This window comes from Saccostrea cucullata, unplaced genomic scaffold, assembly GCF_032062105.1.
Source record: "Saccostrea cucullata isolate Sc308-1 unplaced genomic scaffold, CSIRO_AGI_Scuc_v1 ctg3882, whole genome shotgun sequence".
Taxonomy (NCBI): Eukaryota; Metazoa; Mollusca; class Bivalvia; order Ostreida; family Ostreidae; genus Saccostrea; species Saccostrea cuccullata.
The window spans coordinates 26,774-42,940 of NW_026931820.1; the positions used below are offsets into that span (position 1 = coordinate 26,774).

A 16,167-nucleotide genomic window follows, 5' to 3' on the forward strand; every position below is an offset into this window, starting at 1 on the left:
TGGGAAAAAAATAAATTCATAATCAGGTGGTAAAAAGTGTAAAACATCGAATTTATTCAAAAATTGACTGTTTTATTGTCCATACTGTCAAAAATATAGCCATATGTTTTTAACGTATCTTTGCTACTACGACCCATTTCAACGGTCGCCATGGCAATAAACATGCGTCCAGAAAAATCTAGATCTTTGCTCTTTTTTGTGGGAAGTGAAATTTTTACTGTTATTGCGAATGTTATTCATTAAAAATACAAAATTACTTATAATTCATGTGAAAAATAGCTAATGTAACAACATTTATTAAATCGAAGTACGTTTTATTTTTATTGGTGCATTGAAGAAAAAAAAGAGAAGCGCCAACGATTGTGTTCATGTGCCCCGGGATTATGCACCTGATATAACATGACATGACTATAGCCAGCTCTGAAATATCGTATTTGAAGATCATTATACAGATTGCCGACAATCACTATAATTAATAAGGTATTGTAAAGGTCAATTAAATTCTTAGTTCAAAATATGCCACTTTTTTGCCCGTTTTCTACAGATGTTCTATTTTTACTTCGAAACATTCCATATTTTGGCCGTACATTTCAAAAAGTGGGCGGGCCTATAAAAAAAACACCAATCAGATTCTTTGTTGGATTGCGCAATCGTAAGTCGGTAAGATTCAATTGTATTTCAGTCATATTCATCAGTATCATCACCCAACGTTTCACAATACCGAAGTGTGTGCTTTCAACCGAGATTTGCAATAAAAGGCTACACTATCAACTATTTTATGTATCTAAATCTACCGCAGCGGAAGTAAGTTCCAATATTTGTTTAATTCTATTCATTCAGAATTATCATCTTGATTGATTATGAAGTTGATAAGATAAATATAAAATTGGTTCTAATTATTGCATTTTAAAAGTCCTATTTTTCTAAATATCTGTGCATTGTAATAGCAAGGTCATTCTATCGCTAATTGACGTGACGTTACGTTACAAAAAATGACGTTCCTATTGCGTTTTTCTATTTAAACATTGCCATATTGCAAGACCTCGTTTTTAAAAACTATAATAGATATTGAAAAAAGGAAAACAGTTATGAAAAGCATAAAGTCTATACTGTCTATGATAAAAATTGCGTTTATATCTTGCGAGAGGCATTTTTTGATGGTTCGTGGACTTTACTCTTTGTTCGCAAATAAAAACATAGCCTTTTTTCTTTAAAAAAAAAGTATTCAAATGAAAACACAAGATTTTAAAATTAAGTTAAAAAGAAAGACTGGTCCCTCAACCCTTACAAACTTTTTTTCAGTATATTAAATCAAGTTAATGATGTAGTATTGTTTATGTATTAATAGAATTTGGTTCTGAAAGAAAGTTTAATGTTCCTTCTCCTATGAAACAAAATTTCTTTCATTCTCTCTCTTTTGCTTTCAATTTTTTAGGTAATTTTTTCTCTGATTACCCCCCCCCCCCCCCTTTTTTCAAAATCGACATGCATGCCTGTAATCTTTCTCTTGTGACAGATTCCCATCACAACCGTTTAATATGATCCACAGCACATATTTAATTAAAAAAAAAGTCATATCCAGGGACTGATCTTGCATTTTCTAGGCAAGGGTGGGTAACATTACCACCCCACCCCACCCCCCTTACTTGTCAAATACGGTATCATAAAATGGCTGGGGAAAAAGTATGCATGGATCAACAGTATTTTAAGTGGGTTGCTAGGCTATGGCAAACTGAAAACTTTTTAAGGAAAATTTTTCTTCTTTTGCTAAACCGATGAATTAAATTCACTTTCAGAAAAAAAATGGAAATTATTAATATTCCTTAAATTCAAATCTTGGACAGAAATGAATGTCAGCACATGCCAAACAGCTTCAGAAAATCATGGCCAAACTAATGATCAACAAAACATTTCCTTGTTTCACAATATTTATTCCAATATGTACATGCTTCACATTTTGACTTCACATTACAACATGGGAATCCCTGTCTCTCTTCACATAACTGTACATAGTCACTGGTCTCTCTGACTAACAGACACAAACTTCTTCCATTTATTCCAAAACAAACCAATTATTAATTGTTACTGTTAACAGCTGTTTATTTTATACAACTTATGACAGATTTTGTAATTTTAATGTTCACATTCCCCTTCATGAATTCTCTTTCATTCAATGCCCTGTCTGATAAATTCACACCCGTTCACTTTTTGATGTTACAGTAACTCCTTTACATACTAAAGGAGTTTATATTTCCCGCAGTCTGACTAAATTTCCAGCTTTCAATGATCATTGTTACTTGTTCAGAATTGGTACTCATCCTAAACTAGTTCTCATCCAGAATTGTTACTCATCCTAAACTAGTTCTCATTATAAACTGGTACTCATCATTCTTAACTGGTTCTCATCCCTGACTTTTGGACTTTGTAAGATGGACACTTGCACTGTTGAGGTGGTATTTGGTCATGTATAAAAATTTATTCAAACAAAAATGCTGCATGCACTGTTTTTTCCTCAACACATACTGTGATGCATGTACCATACTCAGAGAGTTTTTAAGGCATTCTTAAGGAACTCCTAAGTTGTTTTCAATGATTTCTCAAGTCACTTTAAGATTTCACACTCCTTCAACAGTTGGCACACAAGCTCTTTAAATTACTGAATTTCAAATACATGTACAAATAATTTCCAAATTCTCCAAACATTCGGTAAGAATTGTAAATTCTTTTGCAGGAAATTTGAGTCCATTTCCACAATACTGTCTTTTCCTCCTTTGATGTTTGTATTAAAGGAAAATTCACATTTTTTTATATTTCTTCCTGCAATTTCAATTCCAAGAGGCGTCCATAAGAAATGGTAGTTAAGTGAATGACAGAAATGTTTCAATTTCTTATCAAAATTCTTTGAATATTGCACTGGAAATGACATCACTGCAGTAATTTTTTCTTTACTATCTCGTACACCATTCTCTTCCTGAAGTATGGCATGTGTTCCTGAAATTCATAAAATCCAAGTCATATTTTTGTTTCAAGAAAAAAAAGTATAAATTAATCTCTTTAATAAAATTTGATAAACTTTAAAAAACATTTTTTTCACCTTGAGTATATTTTTATTTTCATTATACATACCTGTGTAAAGTTAATGTCTGCCTCCCTTGTGATGTATTCGGCAAATTTACAGGTGAACATCCCACAGTCACTTCCATTCATCTGCTGGGGAATGTCCTGCAACCAAAGATATTAGTTTTAAAGACAAATTTGATATCATCCCTTCATCTAGAATATCACCTGATATTATAACACAAGATGAAAGAGAATGAGGACAGTCAGTTATTTTGATAATTCAGAATTAAGGTTCATAAACCCTCTGCTCACTCATAAAACTTATGAAAATCAATAAGGTTCCAGCAAAATTTATATAAGTAAAATACTAACAATTATAGCATAGCTTGCGAGGCAAAATTGGACAAATAAGACACACTTCAACTCGGCAAATCTATGAAGGAATAATAGACATTTATGTCACAAAGAGTTATCTCTCTTATCAGAGTATCACTGAACCTTAAGGTACAGACCTTCGTTATTTCCGTTTTCCATTCACTCAGATCAAACTTCTGTTTCTTTTTGTCAAGACTCTCAGCACAAAGATACTCTCTGTTATAAACAAACACAATACAGTTGTGATGGAAAAATAAAAGTTATTTAAGTTTATTATTAATTCCTTATAATTCAATTTTTAATCATTAAGTATAGGAAACAGCGCAATTTCTACCTTGGAAACGTCTTTAAATTGTTTGTATTTTTAAAGTAATGTCAAAAGGATTGATACATTTTTGATGTTATTGTAAACTTACTTGAGGGCGTTTAAACAGCCCATGTTATTTCCGCCCATGGAGTCAAAGTAGCGGATCATCTTCTTTTTGAAGTCAATCACCTGCAGAAAGAATCGAAATCAAACTTTGAAATGAACAGCAATAGATAATAATGGATAGATATGGTTCAAACTTGAGACTCAAAGAAACAAAAATTCTATTGATAAGTAAGCTATTACAAGTACCATAAACTTTTGTGATGCACATAGGACTATATTCTGTTATGACCAATATCTTCCCCACCCCCACCCCCCCCAAAATCAAAGTGTGATGGAAAAATTGGGAAGTTGGGGGTTGTGGGGATTTAAGATTAAACTTATCTTTACCAGGTTTATCAATTCATTCTTAACAAAGGCCACCTATACATGAGTTTCTATAATTCACTAATTCATTCTAGCTGTACTGATCCAAAAATTTTTCTGAAAAAAAAAATTACCACATACTACTACCACATTTCTCACTTCCACAGATTGAAATGTAATCACTATAAATTATTCAAGGAGAGAACAACGTTCACAACCTTGTCAGCTCTGTAAAAATAAAACAAGATGAAATTCACTCACCGCTAGACACCAGTGCATGCCCAGATGTACGGGGATTAGGATGTAGTCCTTAGAGAAGATGTCCACTCTCCTGGTCCACCGCCTGACCGAGTCGTGACCTTGACTCATGACCTTGGGATAGAAGAAGGTGTTGAACGCGTACACCTTGGGTTTACCGTCCGCCTCCCCTCGCTCCACCAACTGATTCATATAGAAGTTTATGATCTGTCAGAATTCAAATAAAGATTAATGATTTGTAAAAATTCAGTTGACTTATTATTTGTAGCACATGGACAAGTTTAATTCCAAACTGTAAGCTGATAAAAACAGGATAAAGTTTTATCTAAAAACACTGCTAAAGTGTTATTCAAATATCGCAATAAGAGGCCTTTGGGTCACATTGTTCTTACTGACAAAGTCCTTGATAACAATACCAAGACTGTTTTAGCCAGCAAAATAATGTAGCTTCATTATTTCATGCTCTGTTTTAAAAAAAGTGGACTTCTGTACATCATTTCTTCCACATCAAGACATAAAACGCATTTGAGGGGTCATAATTGGAACAAATTTAAATCTAACTTTATTCCTCATCGTTTAGCAAATTGAGTTCTTTTATGTCAACTTCTTTGTTTATAACCTACACTAGGACACATATTTTACCTCATAGTTTAGCCAGTTAAGTTCAACTAGTGCAATGTTACATCAACTTATTTGTTTATAATCCTACACTAGGACACATTATTACCTCATCGTTTAGCCAATTAAGTCCGGCCAGTGACTCCATGTCACGTCGGCGTATCTGTAATTTATACCCCTCCACCAGCACTTCGTCAGCTGGCTGGGACCGTAATGCATTGTTAACAACCTGAAGCATCTCGTCAGTAAGTTCTGAAAAATTAAAACAAAATCATTAACAATGTGAAAATGCTACTCTAAAATCAAAATTTTTCATATTCAAGATCTGCAAGCCTTATTCACAACTACAATAGTTGTTTCTGAAAGCAAACTCTGCAACTCAATTTCTTGAAACTTTTAAAATTTGAACATTATTTGTATACCCTATACAGTAAAATGTGTATTTGTAAACTTGTGGCTACCTTTGTAAAATATTCCCAAAAGCTCTGTTTGGCATTGACTGAAAATAAAGCCCGCCTTCTTCACTCAATTTTACAAAATTTAACCTGAGAATATTAAGACTTATTTTTCCTTGTCTAATATTGAACAATTTTCTTTTACAAATGTATCAGGTTACCTGGGAACGGCTCTTCTTTCTCGGGTTCGACAGGTAAATCCTCGACGACGGCGGGTTCCGCGTCGTACAACCTGAGTCTTTGTCTGACCTCATTCTCCAGTAAACGATCCTTCTTTAAATGCTACAGACCAAGAATTAAATAACTGTTAAATCACTTATTTTTAAGACATTGAATTTTCATGGCTTGAGTAAAAGATCTTTATTTGAGGGTCAAGATTTTATTTCGAGGGGATTGAAGAAAACAAGAGGCCCATGGGCCACATCGCTCACCTGAGAAGCTTTGACCATTCTGTTCTTTACCAGATTTCACTTTTGTTATACATAATGCATCCCCACATTACCCCACTGATCATAATTTAGACATTTTGAAATCTACACTACCCCATGATCCTTCCATTGGCACATATGTTTCAGCTTTTTTGGCCCAGTGGTTCCTGAGAAGAAGATTTTCAAAGATTTTTCCTATATATTTCTATGTAAAACTTTGATTCCCTATAATGGCCCCGCCCTTCCCCCGGGGGTCATGATTCCTACAATTTAGAATTTACACTACCCCAGAATGCTTCCACATAAGTTTAAGCTTTTCTGGCCCAGTGGTTCTTGAGAAGAAGATTTTTGAAGATCTTTCCTATATATTGCTTCCACATAAGTTTCAGCTTTTCTGGCCCAGTGGTTCTTGAGAAGAAGATTTTCAAAGATTTTTCCTTTATATTTCTATGTAAAACTTTGATTCCCCATTGTGGCCCCACCCATCCCCCGGGGGTCATTATTTGAACAATTTAGAATCTACATTATACCAGGATGCTTCCACATAAGTTTCAGCTTTTCTGGCCCAGTGGTTCTTGAGAAGAAGATTTTCAAAGATTTTTCCTATATATTTCTATGTAAAACTTTGATTCCCTATAATGGCCCCGCCCTTCCCCCGGGGGTCATGATTCCTACAATTTAGAATTTACACTACCCCAGAATGCTTCCACATAAGTTTAAGCTTTTCTGGCCCAGTGGTTCTTGAGAAGAAGATTTTTGAAGATCTTTCCTATATATTGCTTCCACATAAGTTTCAGCTTTTCTGGCCCAGTGGTTCTTGAGAAGAAGATTTTCAAAGATTTTTCCTTTATATTTCTATGTAAAACTTTGATTCCCCATTGTGGCCCCACCCATCCCCCGGGGGTCATTATTTGAACAATTTAGAATCTACATTATACCAGGATGCTTCCACATAAGTTTCAGCTTTTCTGGCCCAGTGGTTCTTGAGAAGAAGATTTTCAAAGATTTTTCCTATATATTTCTATGTAAAACTTTGATTCCCTATAATGGCCCCGCCCTTCCCCCGGGGGTCATGATTCCTACAATTTAGAATTTACACTACCCCAGAATGCTTCCACATAAGTTTAAGCTTTTCTGGCCCAGTGGTTCTTGAGAAGAAGATTTTTGAAGATCTTTCCTATATATTGCTTCCACATAAGTTTCAGCTTTTCTGGCCCAGTGGTTCTTGAGAAGAAGATTTTCAAAGATTTTTCCTATATATTTCTATATAAAACTTTGATTCCCCATTGTGGCCCCGCCCTTCCCCCAGGGGTCATGATTTGAACAATTTAGAATCTACACTATACCAGGATGCTTCCATATAAGTTTCAGCTTTACTGGCCCAGTGGTTCTTGAGAAGAAGATTTTTTAATGACCCCACCCTATTTCTGTCTTTTCTTGATTATCTCCCCTTGCGAGGAGATATGTCCCTTCATTTTAACAATTTAAATTCCCCTTTACCCAAGGATGCTTTCTACCAAGTTTGGTCAAAATTGGCCCAGTGGTTCTTGAGAAGAAGTGGAAAATGTGAAAAGTTTACAGACGGACAGACAGACGGACAGACGGTTCTCAAGCCCGCACGCATACGTTTTGAGGTAGCCGCATTGCTAATTTTATTGTATTTTTGATAAGATAAAAAGTTGGTGTTGCGGAGACCAATCCGGAAAAAAAAATTCCGACCTCATTTGTTTCGTAGTTTAGTATTCAAATATCACTTCCGGTAGCCATCTGCAATGAGATTTTGGCTACTTTGTTTGAAAATACATTTGAGGACATTACCTACAACGTTTACATGCTAATAAGCAATGGATAAAGCAGAAATTTTGACCAGAAATGGAAAGTATATCTGTGATTAAAAAAATTATCTTTATTTTAAAAAGAAAATTCATAAATTAAAATTAAAAAAATACCTCCCTCATCTAATTTATTGCCAATAAAATGATAAATAAAATGCCGCCCTCCCGCATCTGTTTTGGAGAAAATTGGCCTGAGAACCAGAGAATTAAATTTAGATAGCATTAAGTTAAGTTATCCAGCAGTGACTGCAAAAGCTATTGAAATAGTTGTTCCAACAGGTTTCAATCTTTTGTCTTCAATTTAAAATTTCATTTTACCTTTTCTTCGTAAAATTTCTTTTTGATTTCCGCCTCTTCTATCTTCCTATGAGCTTCTCGGTTTGCACGCGAATACTGCCGCTCCCTGAAAAATAAAGATTTCTCTATACAATAAGGTTTAACTCTGAGATAAATACACAAAGTTAATATACAAATAAAGTATCCTTTCCTCTTACAAGTATTTACAGTACAGGTTATCAAAATTTAAGAAAAATTAAAAGCCCTTAATCAATCTAGTATAACCAGGCAACCACAAACTTACAGAATAAAGAATCAACTTCTCTGATGAGGAATGTATTAGAATTTACCATCAATTTTATGTAACCACAAACTAAGAAATACATGTATATGGTTTTTTCTTATGACAGAAAATTACTTAAGAATACATCAATATTAACTTACAAATCTACGATCCACTCCTCTTATTAGATTAACATTAGTGTTGTTACGATAGTCGCCGACTATCGAAAAATCGTCGTTTAAAGGCCCAGATCGGCGACAATCGATTGTAAATATTATCATCACATAGATCGCTATATTTTTCATGCCGTATTTTTTAAGCCGATGGAGGTTTAACTTTTATATTCACCAAAGGGACGTCACTCTAATCGGCGGTAAACAAAATGGCGAACGTGCATGGTGAAGAGGTTGACGCCTAATTATATCAATATCCTGGTGCAACAAGATCTAAAGTTTGAAGTTTTTTTGGCTTTCTGAAACAGGGCGATGGGCCTCCATGCAAAAATAATTTACAGATGGACTCGGTTATTTGTAAATTGTGTAAAATGTCGTATGCCAATAAAGATAAGTTGAAGTTCGCGGTCAAATGTCATGGAATTCTACTCGTGCTGAATTAATAAATCTAACCTTTTTAATAGTTCAAATTATCGATTATATAATCGATTGTGTTCTTCCGATTCAATTTGATAATCGATAGTAAAATTTGTCCGATTTTACAACACTAATTAACATCAATGTAAACACAGACTTACAGATCTACGATCCACTCCTCTGACAGATATTTACTGGACTGGAAATCTGGACTGCTGGGCCGCCTCCACTGTTGCTGCCTTTGTCTGTTAATAGGACTCCTGTTATTACAATAGTTCCTTTATTACAATAATATTTTATTACAATAAATCACTATATTTACAGTTGTTTTCCTGAGAACCAGATCAAGGCCAAACTGACTGCTTGAACTGATAAAAATATGAAATTTTTTAAAATTTAAAATTTAATTGTTGTAACTTCTACAGATTTGCCATCCCAAACCAATTAAACTCTGTTACAATGGATATCTAACCCTTTCCTTTGAAATAAAGGGAAACCACTGAGTTTAAGTGTAGAAAAGGTTGAGATGATACAGACATCAGATTAAAGACTGTATAAGCTTTCTTATAGAACTAGGAAAGATCTCTGTTTAAGTGAATTCTATTATTGGTTATATTACCTTGAGAGTTCTAAACTTGACCTTGAACTTTGGGGAGCACTGCCATTGACTGTAAACAAAACCAAAAGGAACTCATTAATCAAAATAACACTTGTATATCTTTCTTCATGAACAGAAAACAATTCTTTAATTTAATTTTACAGAATTTTCAAAATGCCCACATTTCAGAAAATCATTTCTTTAAAAAAATTCAAAAAATTAATATCACGGTGAAAAAATATCCATTAAAAAAATTTAATTAAAATAAAACCCTTCAAATGCATTTCTTTAGAAAAATTAATAATAAAAATTAATATTATAGTGAAAAAAAATCCATTGAAATAAAACCCCTATACCGATAGGAGAGATGACGATAGGGGAGGCAACTCTAGGTTCATCATCTGCTATACAAATAACCTCCTCCTCCTCGTCTTCCAGACAAATGACGTCATCGCTACCAGACTGCGATAAATCCCGCTGCTCTGCCGCCAGCGATCGCCGTGGAGATACAGAGACAGGCGGGCGGGGAGATCTCTGGTGCTCGTAATCTGTACTTCGGGGCGGCGTAGGGATACGTGTCTTCTGTGTGGGAACAATTTTCTGTCTGTGTACCTCTGGCTGTCGTGTGATGGAGAATAGTTCTATAGAGGAGTTGCTGCCCGATATACTGCCTTCAGTCCTGGAGCTAGAAATAGACAGCCAATAGAAATAGACCATTTAGACAGTTGATCTCTATGACAATGACAAGGCTTTAAAATTTTAAAAATATGGTTAATAATAACATCAACACTGTTGACTCATTTCATGGTATCTTTATTTCAGTCAATTCTTGGGAAATCTTTTTTTCAACATCATATTCCATTTAGAAAACTAATTAGCTTCTAGCCTTTTTCTAAAAGTGACAATTAATAATTTTTAAGGCAGCATTGCATATAAACCAACTGATCATGAAAATGTTTTTGACAAGTTAGAAATACTTAATCCTTGCTTAAGGTTATGACTTTAATCGAGAAGAGAAGAAGCAATACTCATAATGCATCAGATGTGAGGCAGCGTTCAGTCCAGGGGGGGTAGTATGAGGACTTCTCTAAAAGGAGTCTCGTAAACTTACCCATAATGCATCAGATGTGACGCGGCATTCAGTCCGTCGGGGGAGTATGAGGACTTCTCCAGGGGGAGTTTGGTAAACTGCTGTAACAGCTGCTGGTACTTCTTCTTCTCATCCAGTCTTACGCACTACAGAAAAAATCAAAGGACTGAGAGTACTGAGACAGTCTTACACACTACAGAAAAAAATCAAAGGACTGAGAGTACTGAGGCAGTCTTACACACTACAGAAAAAATCAAAGGACTGAGAGTACTGAGGCAGACTAACACACTACAGAAAGAAATCAAAGGACTGAGGGTACTGAGGCAGTTTTACGCACTACAGAAAGAACATCAAGGAACTGAGAGTACTGAGGCAGTCTTACGCACTACAGAAAAAATCAAAGGACTGAGAGTACTGAGGCAGACTAACACACTACAGAAAAAATAAAAGGACTGAGAGTACTGAGACAGACTTACACACTACAGAAAAAATCAAAGGACTGTCGGTACTGAGACAGACTTACACACTACAGAAAAAATCAAAGGACTGAGAGTACTGAGACAGACTTACACACTACAGAAAAAATCAAAGGACTGTGGGTACCGAGACAGACTAACACACTACAGAAAAAATCAAAGGACTGAGAGTACTGAGGCAGTCTTTCACACTACAGAAAAAAATCAAAGGACTGAGGGTACTGAGACACACTTACACACTAAAGCAAAATAAAAATCAAAGGACTGAGGGTACTGAGACATTTATACACACTACCATACCTGTCAACTCTCCCGAATTTATCGGGAGTCTACCGATTTTTAACCATCCCTACCGACTGTCTACCGATTTTTTTTTTTAAACTGCTGTTTCTACCGATTTTGAAAAATTCCGCATTTTTTACCTACTTGCTTCGTAAAATACCGACTAGTCAACGAGGCCATGCAGTGTTTATATCGGTAGCTAATCTGTTTATTGCCACTGATAACAGGTAATCAACAAGGTGTCAACTGTGCTAGCAGATGTAATTGCAGTTGTAATTGCTCCTTATTCTCATTAAAAGTGTATATTATCAAAGACAGAGATGCCAGATGTGGAAATTTTTACAGAACATGACAGTAAAGAACGATATGGAAGTACTTGATACTTTGCTGCAAATAAGTTTACAAGTGCCTGAGACAAAACTGTTACTCCATAAACAATACAGTGATCAGGAAAGGTGTGGTTACAGTACTCTATTATTAATTTAACAAGGAGAGGGAAACAATTTCATGGAAGCTAACATAAATGTTCAGAGTCAGCTGAAGATTTCCCAACAGATTTTGAGATTCAATGACTTAGTAAATCCTGCATCAACATATAACAGCCCCTGAAACTACAGAGCAACAAGACAGTGTCTTTAGAAGACTTCTTTAAATTTACAAAGCTAAACAGGGTAATGCATTTCTAAATTGAAATATAAAATAAGCACATTAAAACATTACTAAAATAAAGTATTATATTTAAAAATTTTTATATATGTTATGAGATTAAACGAAAAAAAAATACAGGGTATTTCATTCATACTATATTACACATTATTTTAAGAATGTAAGCATGAAGTTTTGACAATTATTTCAATTTCAGATCTTTAAATCAAGGATACAACTCATGTCCCTTAGACTTAGTGAGAAAAATCCATTCATCCATCTATTAAAAGCTTGAAACTAAAGACTGTCTGCCGAACTTTATTAATTTTTCTAATTGCCAAGTTAAACTACAACATTTGCCATGAATATTATTTAAATGATGCTCTTATGGACTGGCAGAATAGATAGTGAACATTATACAATTATTGCTGGTTTTTGAGGTCAATACAATGATTTAGCCATTTGAGGAGTACAATATTCACCGAGCCCGAAGGGCGAGGTGAATATTGTACTTCGAAGATGGCTAAATCATTGTATTGACCGATAAAACAGCAATAATTGTTTTATTATTTGATTCACTGATAAAATGATACAGCTTATTTTATTAAATCCAAGCTAAATACAAGAGAGATGCAGAATTAAAATGTGAATAAACCTTACCAGTCATATCAATTTGAAATGTTTTTTTAAACAATTTTAGTTGCCATGAAAAAAATATATAATGTCAGTCATTTTAATAGGATAGATTTTGAAAGGTAAGAGTATTATCAGGGAAAACTGACTGCCAAAAAGTAAAAAAGTAAAAAAAAAATTATTGTTCAGTAAAAGTGTTGGAGGGGGTCCCTGCATCACCTCTTACCACCCTCACCTAAAATATATATTCGCTTATGTTTTGTTCACATGAAAATAAAAAAACATAGTTGTTTAAATAGCTTTTTAAAACAATTTGTATCAATTTGGAATTTCCCGAACTATTTTTAGATCAATGTAGAGGTAATATAAATCCTTGTATTGACCTGGAACGTCACGTGCAGGTCAATACAACGTAATATTTTTCTAAGATAGTTGGATCTCAGCCAATCAGAGAGATGGAAATTATTCAATCATATAATAAAAAATTTTATAATTTCAAAATTAATTTACATTGTACAAGTTTCTAAACAATGTATGAATAAACAGTAAATTTTATGAATTAATGATGGTGTTAATATTAATAAAGTTTTATCTTTTTGTTTATTTTTGTTCAATAAAACAGTGAAACGCGCGATGACTTTTTGTATTTGCAAAAATTTTGGCCATGTTGACAGGTATGCACTACTGAAAAAACATCAAAGGGCTGAGAGTACATGCAGAGCAGTAAACTTACAATCCTGTTTTACTGTATTTACATGCAGACCTGTAAACATTTAAGCCTGTTTTAGAGCAGTAAGCTAATTACCTCTAAAGCTGTAAATTTCTGTCGAGGTGGACGGGTGAACAGTGATCTGTCTTCATGGCGTTTTGGTTGTACAGTGTCTAAATCTCTTATCCTGTGCCAAATATCTAAATATAGAACAGAAAGTCAATAATATTTCAATCATACAATAAAGCCATATGCCTGACTGAATAAGCAATTTTTTGCTTCAATTTCATTAGTACACTTTGGATTATCTTATTATTCATTTTTTTTAATGAATTTTCAAATTCAAAGTTACGGTAGGTGGGGAGGGGAAGGTGGGTGATTTGTACTATGTGGAGGATCTATGAGGAGTGGATTGACTTACCTGAGTGGTCTGTGTGATGGATCTATGAGGAGTGGATTGATTACTTTAGTTGTCTGTGTGGAAGATCTATGAGGAGTGGATTGACTTACCTAAGAGGTCTGTCTGGATTGAGGTAATGGTCAATGTGGAGGATCTATGAGGAGTGGATTGTCTAACCTGAGTGGTCTGTCTGGACTGAGATAGAGGTCTGTGTGGAGGATCTATGAGGAGTGGATTGACTTACCTGAGTGATCTGTCTGGACTGAGGTAGTGGTCTGTGTGGAGGATCTATGAGGTGTGGATTGTCTAACCTGAGTGGTGTGTGTGGAGGATCTATGAGGAGTGGATTGACTTACCTGAGTGGTCTGTCTGGACTGAGGAAGTGGTCTGTGTGGAGGATCTATGAGGAGTGGATTGACTCACCTGAGTGGTGTGTTGAGGATCTATGAGGAGTGGATTGACTTACCTGAGTGGTCTGTGTGGAGGATCTATGAGGTGTGGATTGACTTACCTGAGTGGTCTGTGTGGAGGATCTATAAGGAGTGGATTGACTTACCTGAGTGGTCTGTCTGAACTGAGGTAGTGGTCTGTGTGGAGGATCTATGAGAAGTGGATTGACTCACCTGAGTGGTGTGTTGAGGATCTATGAGGAGTGGATTGACTTACCTGAGTGGTCTGTGTGGAGGATCTATGAGGAGTGGATTGATTTACCTGAGTGGTGTGTGTGGAGGATCTATAAGGAGTGGATTGACTTACCTGAGTGTTCTGTGTGGAGGATCTATGAGGAATGGATTGACTTACCTGAGTGGTATGTGTGGTGGATCTATGAGGAGTGGATTGACTTACCTGAGTGGTCTGTCTGGACTGAGGTAGTGGTCTGTGTTGACTGAGATGATGAGGGGGCGGTGACAGAAGTCTTCTGGATGGTGGGGGCAGGGTGAAATGTTGATTTTCTACCTGATCTGTTGTCAGACTGAATAAGAGATAAAAAAAAATTTTACAAGAATTATTTCTTTGATTAAATATGATTTTATTCACTATAAGATATTTTTCGTAAAGTGTAACTGTGAAAATCTAATGGTTAAATTTGACCTTGACCTGTGTTTGAGTTCCTTCTGATGCCCTGACAAGGGTTTTACGAAGTGGCTGATCATTCCCATTGGTTGCCTGGAAACCTGACTTCTTCACTCCATCCCCTGGTGCCTTGAACCTGTCCACTGGTTGACCTTGACCCAGTTGACCCCCAAGTGCCCCCGTTCTTGACTCCCCATTGGGCTTCTCCCCATTGGGAGCCTTCTTAAAGAAATAATGCTCTGACCAAGCCTTCTTCCTTGAAAACCAGTCTGCCATCTTCTGATAGGGATTGACAATTAATGTGTTCAGATCTGAAAATAGACATGCACCATCTATAATGAATGTGTTATTTAATGTCTGAAAATAGACAGTATCTACTCTTAATGCATGTAATGTGTTCATATCTCAATAGAGATATATGGATGAAAGAAATCCATCAAATTCTTGGTAACATATTATTTGACTTTCCAAAATTTCCCTGCAACAAAGTTACAAGAAGGCAAGATAAAGAGGAATAAAAAAAAATATATGAAATTATCCAGATTACATGAAGAGTACGTACAATTGAGAGTTGATGTCTGGGGTCCAAATTTCCGCGCTCTCTTCACCGAGGTCACAATGACATCATCATCTTCATCTGGCTCCACCCTGCCGAATATAAAAAGTTAAAATAAAACCTCAATTCACCAAAGTTTGTAATTTTTATCATAGTCTGGCTCCACCCTGCCGGAAGTAAAAAGTTTATATCAAATGTCAATTCACCAATGTTCCTACTTTTTTATCATGGTCCAACTCTACCCTGCAGAAAATAAAATTAAAAATAATACTCAATTTACCAATGCCAGAGATTTTCCACTCACTTTTGGGAATGGGGCCCAGGCCCTTGGAATTGGGAATTTGACGACATTTTATCACTTATTGGATGATGTTTTTCAAGAAATAAATATTTAAGATGAATAAAAATTGATCTTTTACTTAGTTATTCAGAACTATGAATCAGAGAATTGATCATTATAATGAAGTTTTTCCCAAGATTCTTCAAAATTTTGTTCATTTCATTCAAATTTCCAAACCTAAACATGTTTTTATTTTGTGAATTAAGTTCAGGTTACCTTCTTGAGTTCTTCATCTTTCAAAAATTGAACATAGGCAGTTCATTTTTGGGAAAAAGAGAGGGGTTTTGCAATTGGGAATGGGGCCCATATTCGGCCCTACACGGGGTAGTGGAAAATCCCTGCAATGCACATATTTTGGGGTTTCACATGAGAAAATTAACAGAACAATTTAGACAAAGTTGACTTAGTTCTCAAAATATTTTGACTCTTCTAGTGAAAAATTCTCAAAAT

At 35.2% G+C, this 16,167-nt stretch overlaps 1 protein-coding gene across 1 annotated transcript; it reads right to left on the reverse strand.

Annotated features, from left to right (window-relative positions):
• Positions 1–2,726: 2,726 nt before the first annotated feature.
• LOC134233611 (sentrin-specific protease 1-like) lies at positions 2,727–15,950 on the reverse strand. The gene is made up of 17 exons (XM_062715590.1): positions 15,934–15,950; positions 15,384–15,469; positions 14,846–15,132; positions 14,594–14,720; positions 13,444–13,547; positions 10,624–10,748; positions 9,869–10,197; positions 9,534–9,582; positions 9,076–9,174; positions 8,084–8,168; positions 5,664–5,784; positions 5,157–5,299; positions 4,433–4,636; positions 3,852–3,931; positions 3,573–3,651; positions 3,127–3,222; positions 2,727–2,991 (listed from the first exon to the last, which is right to left on the reverse strand). Exons 1-17 carry the CDS (start codon positions 15,948–15,950, stop codon positions 2,926–2,928), a joined length of 2,097 nt encoding a protein of 698 aa, XP_062571574.1. The 3' UTR covers positions 2,727–2,925.
• Between the last annotated feature and the right edge of the window lie 217 nt (positions 15,951–16,167).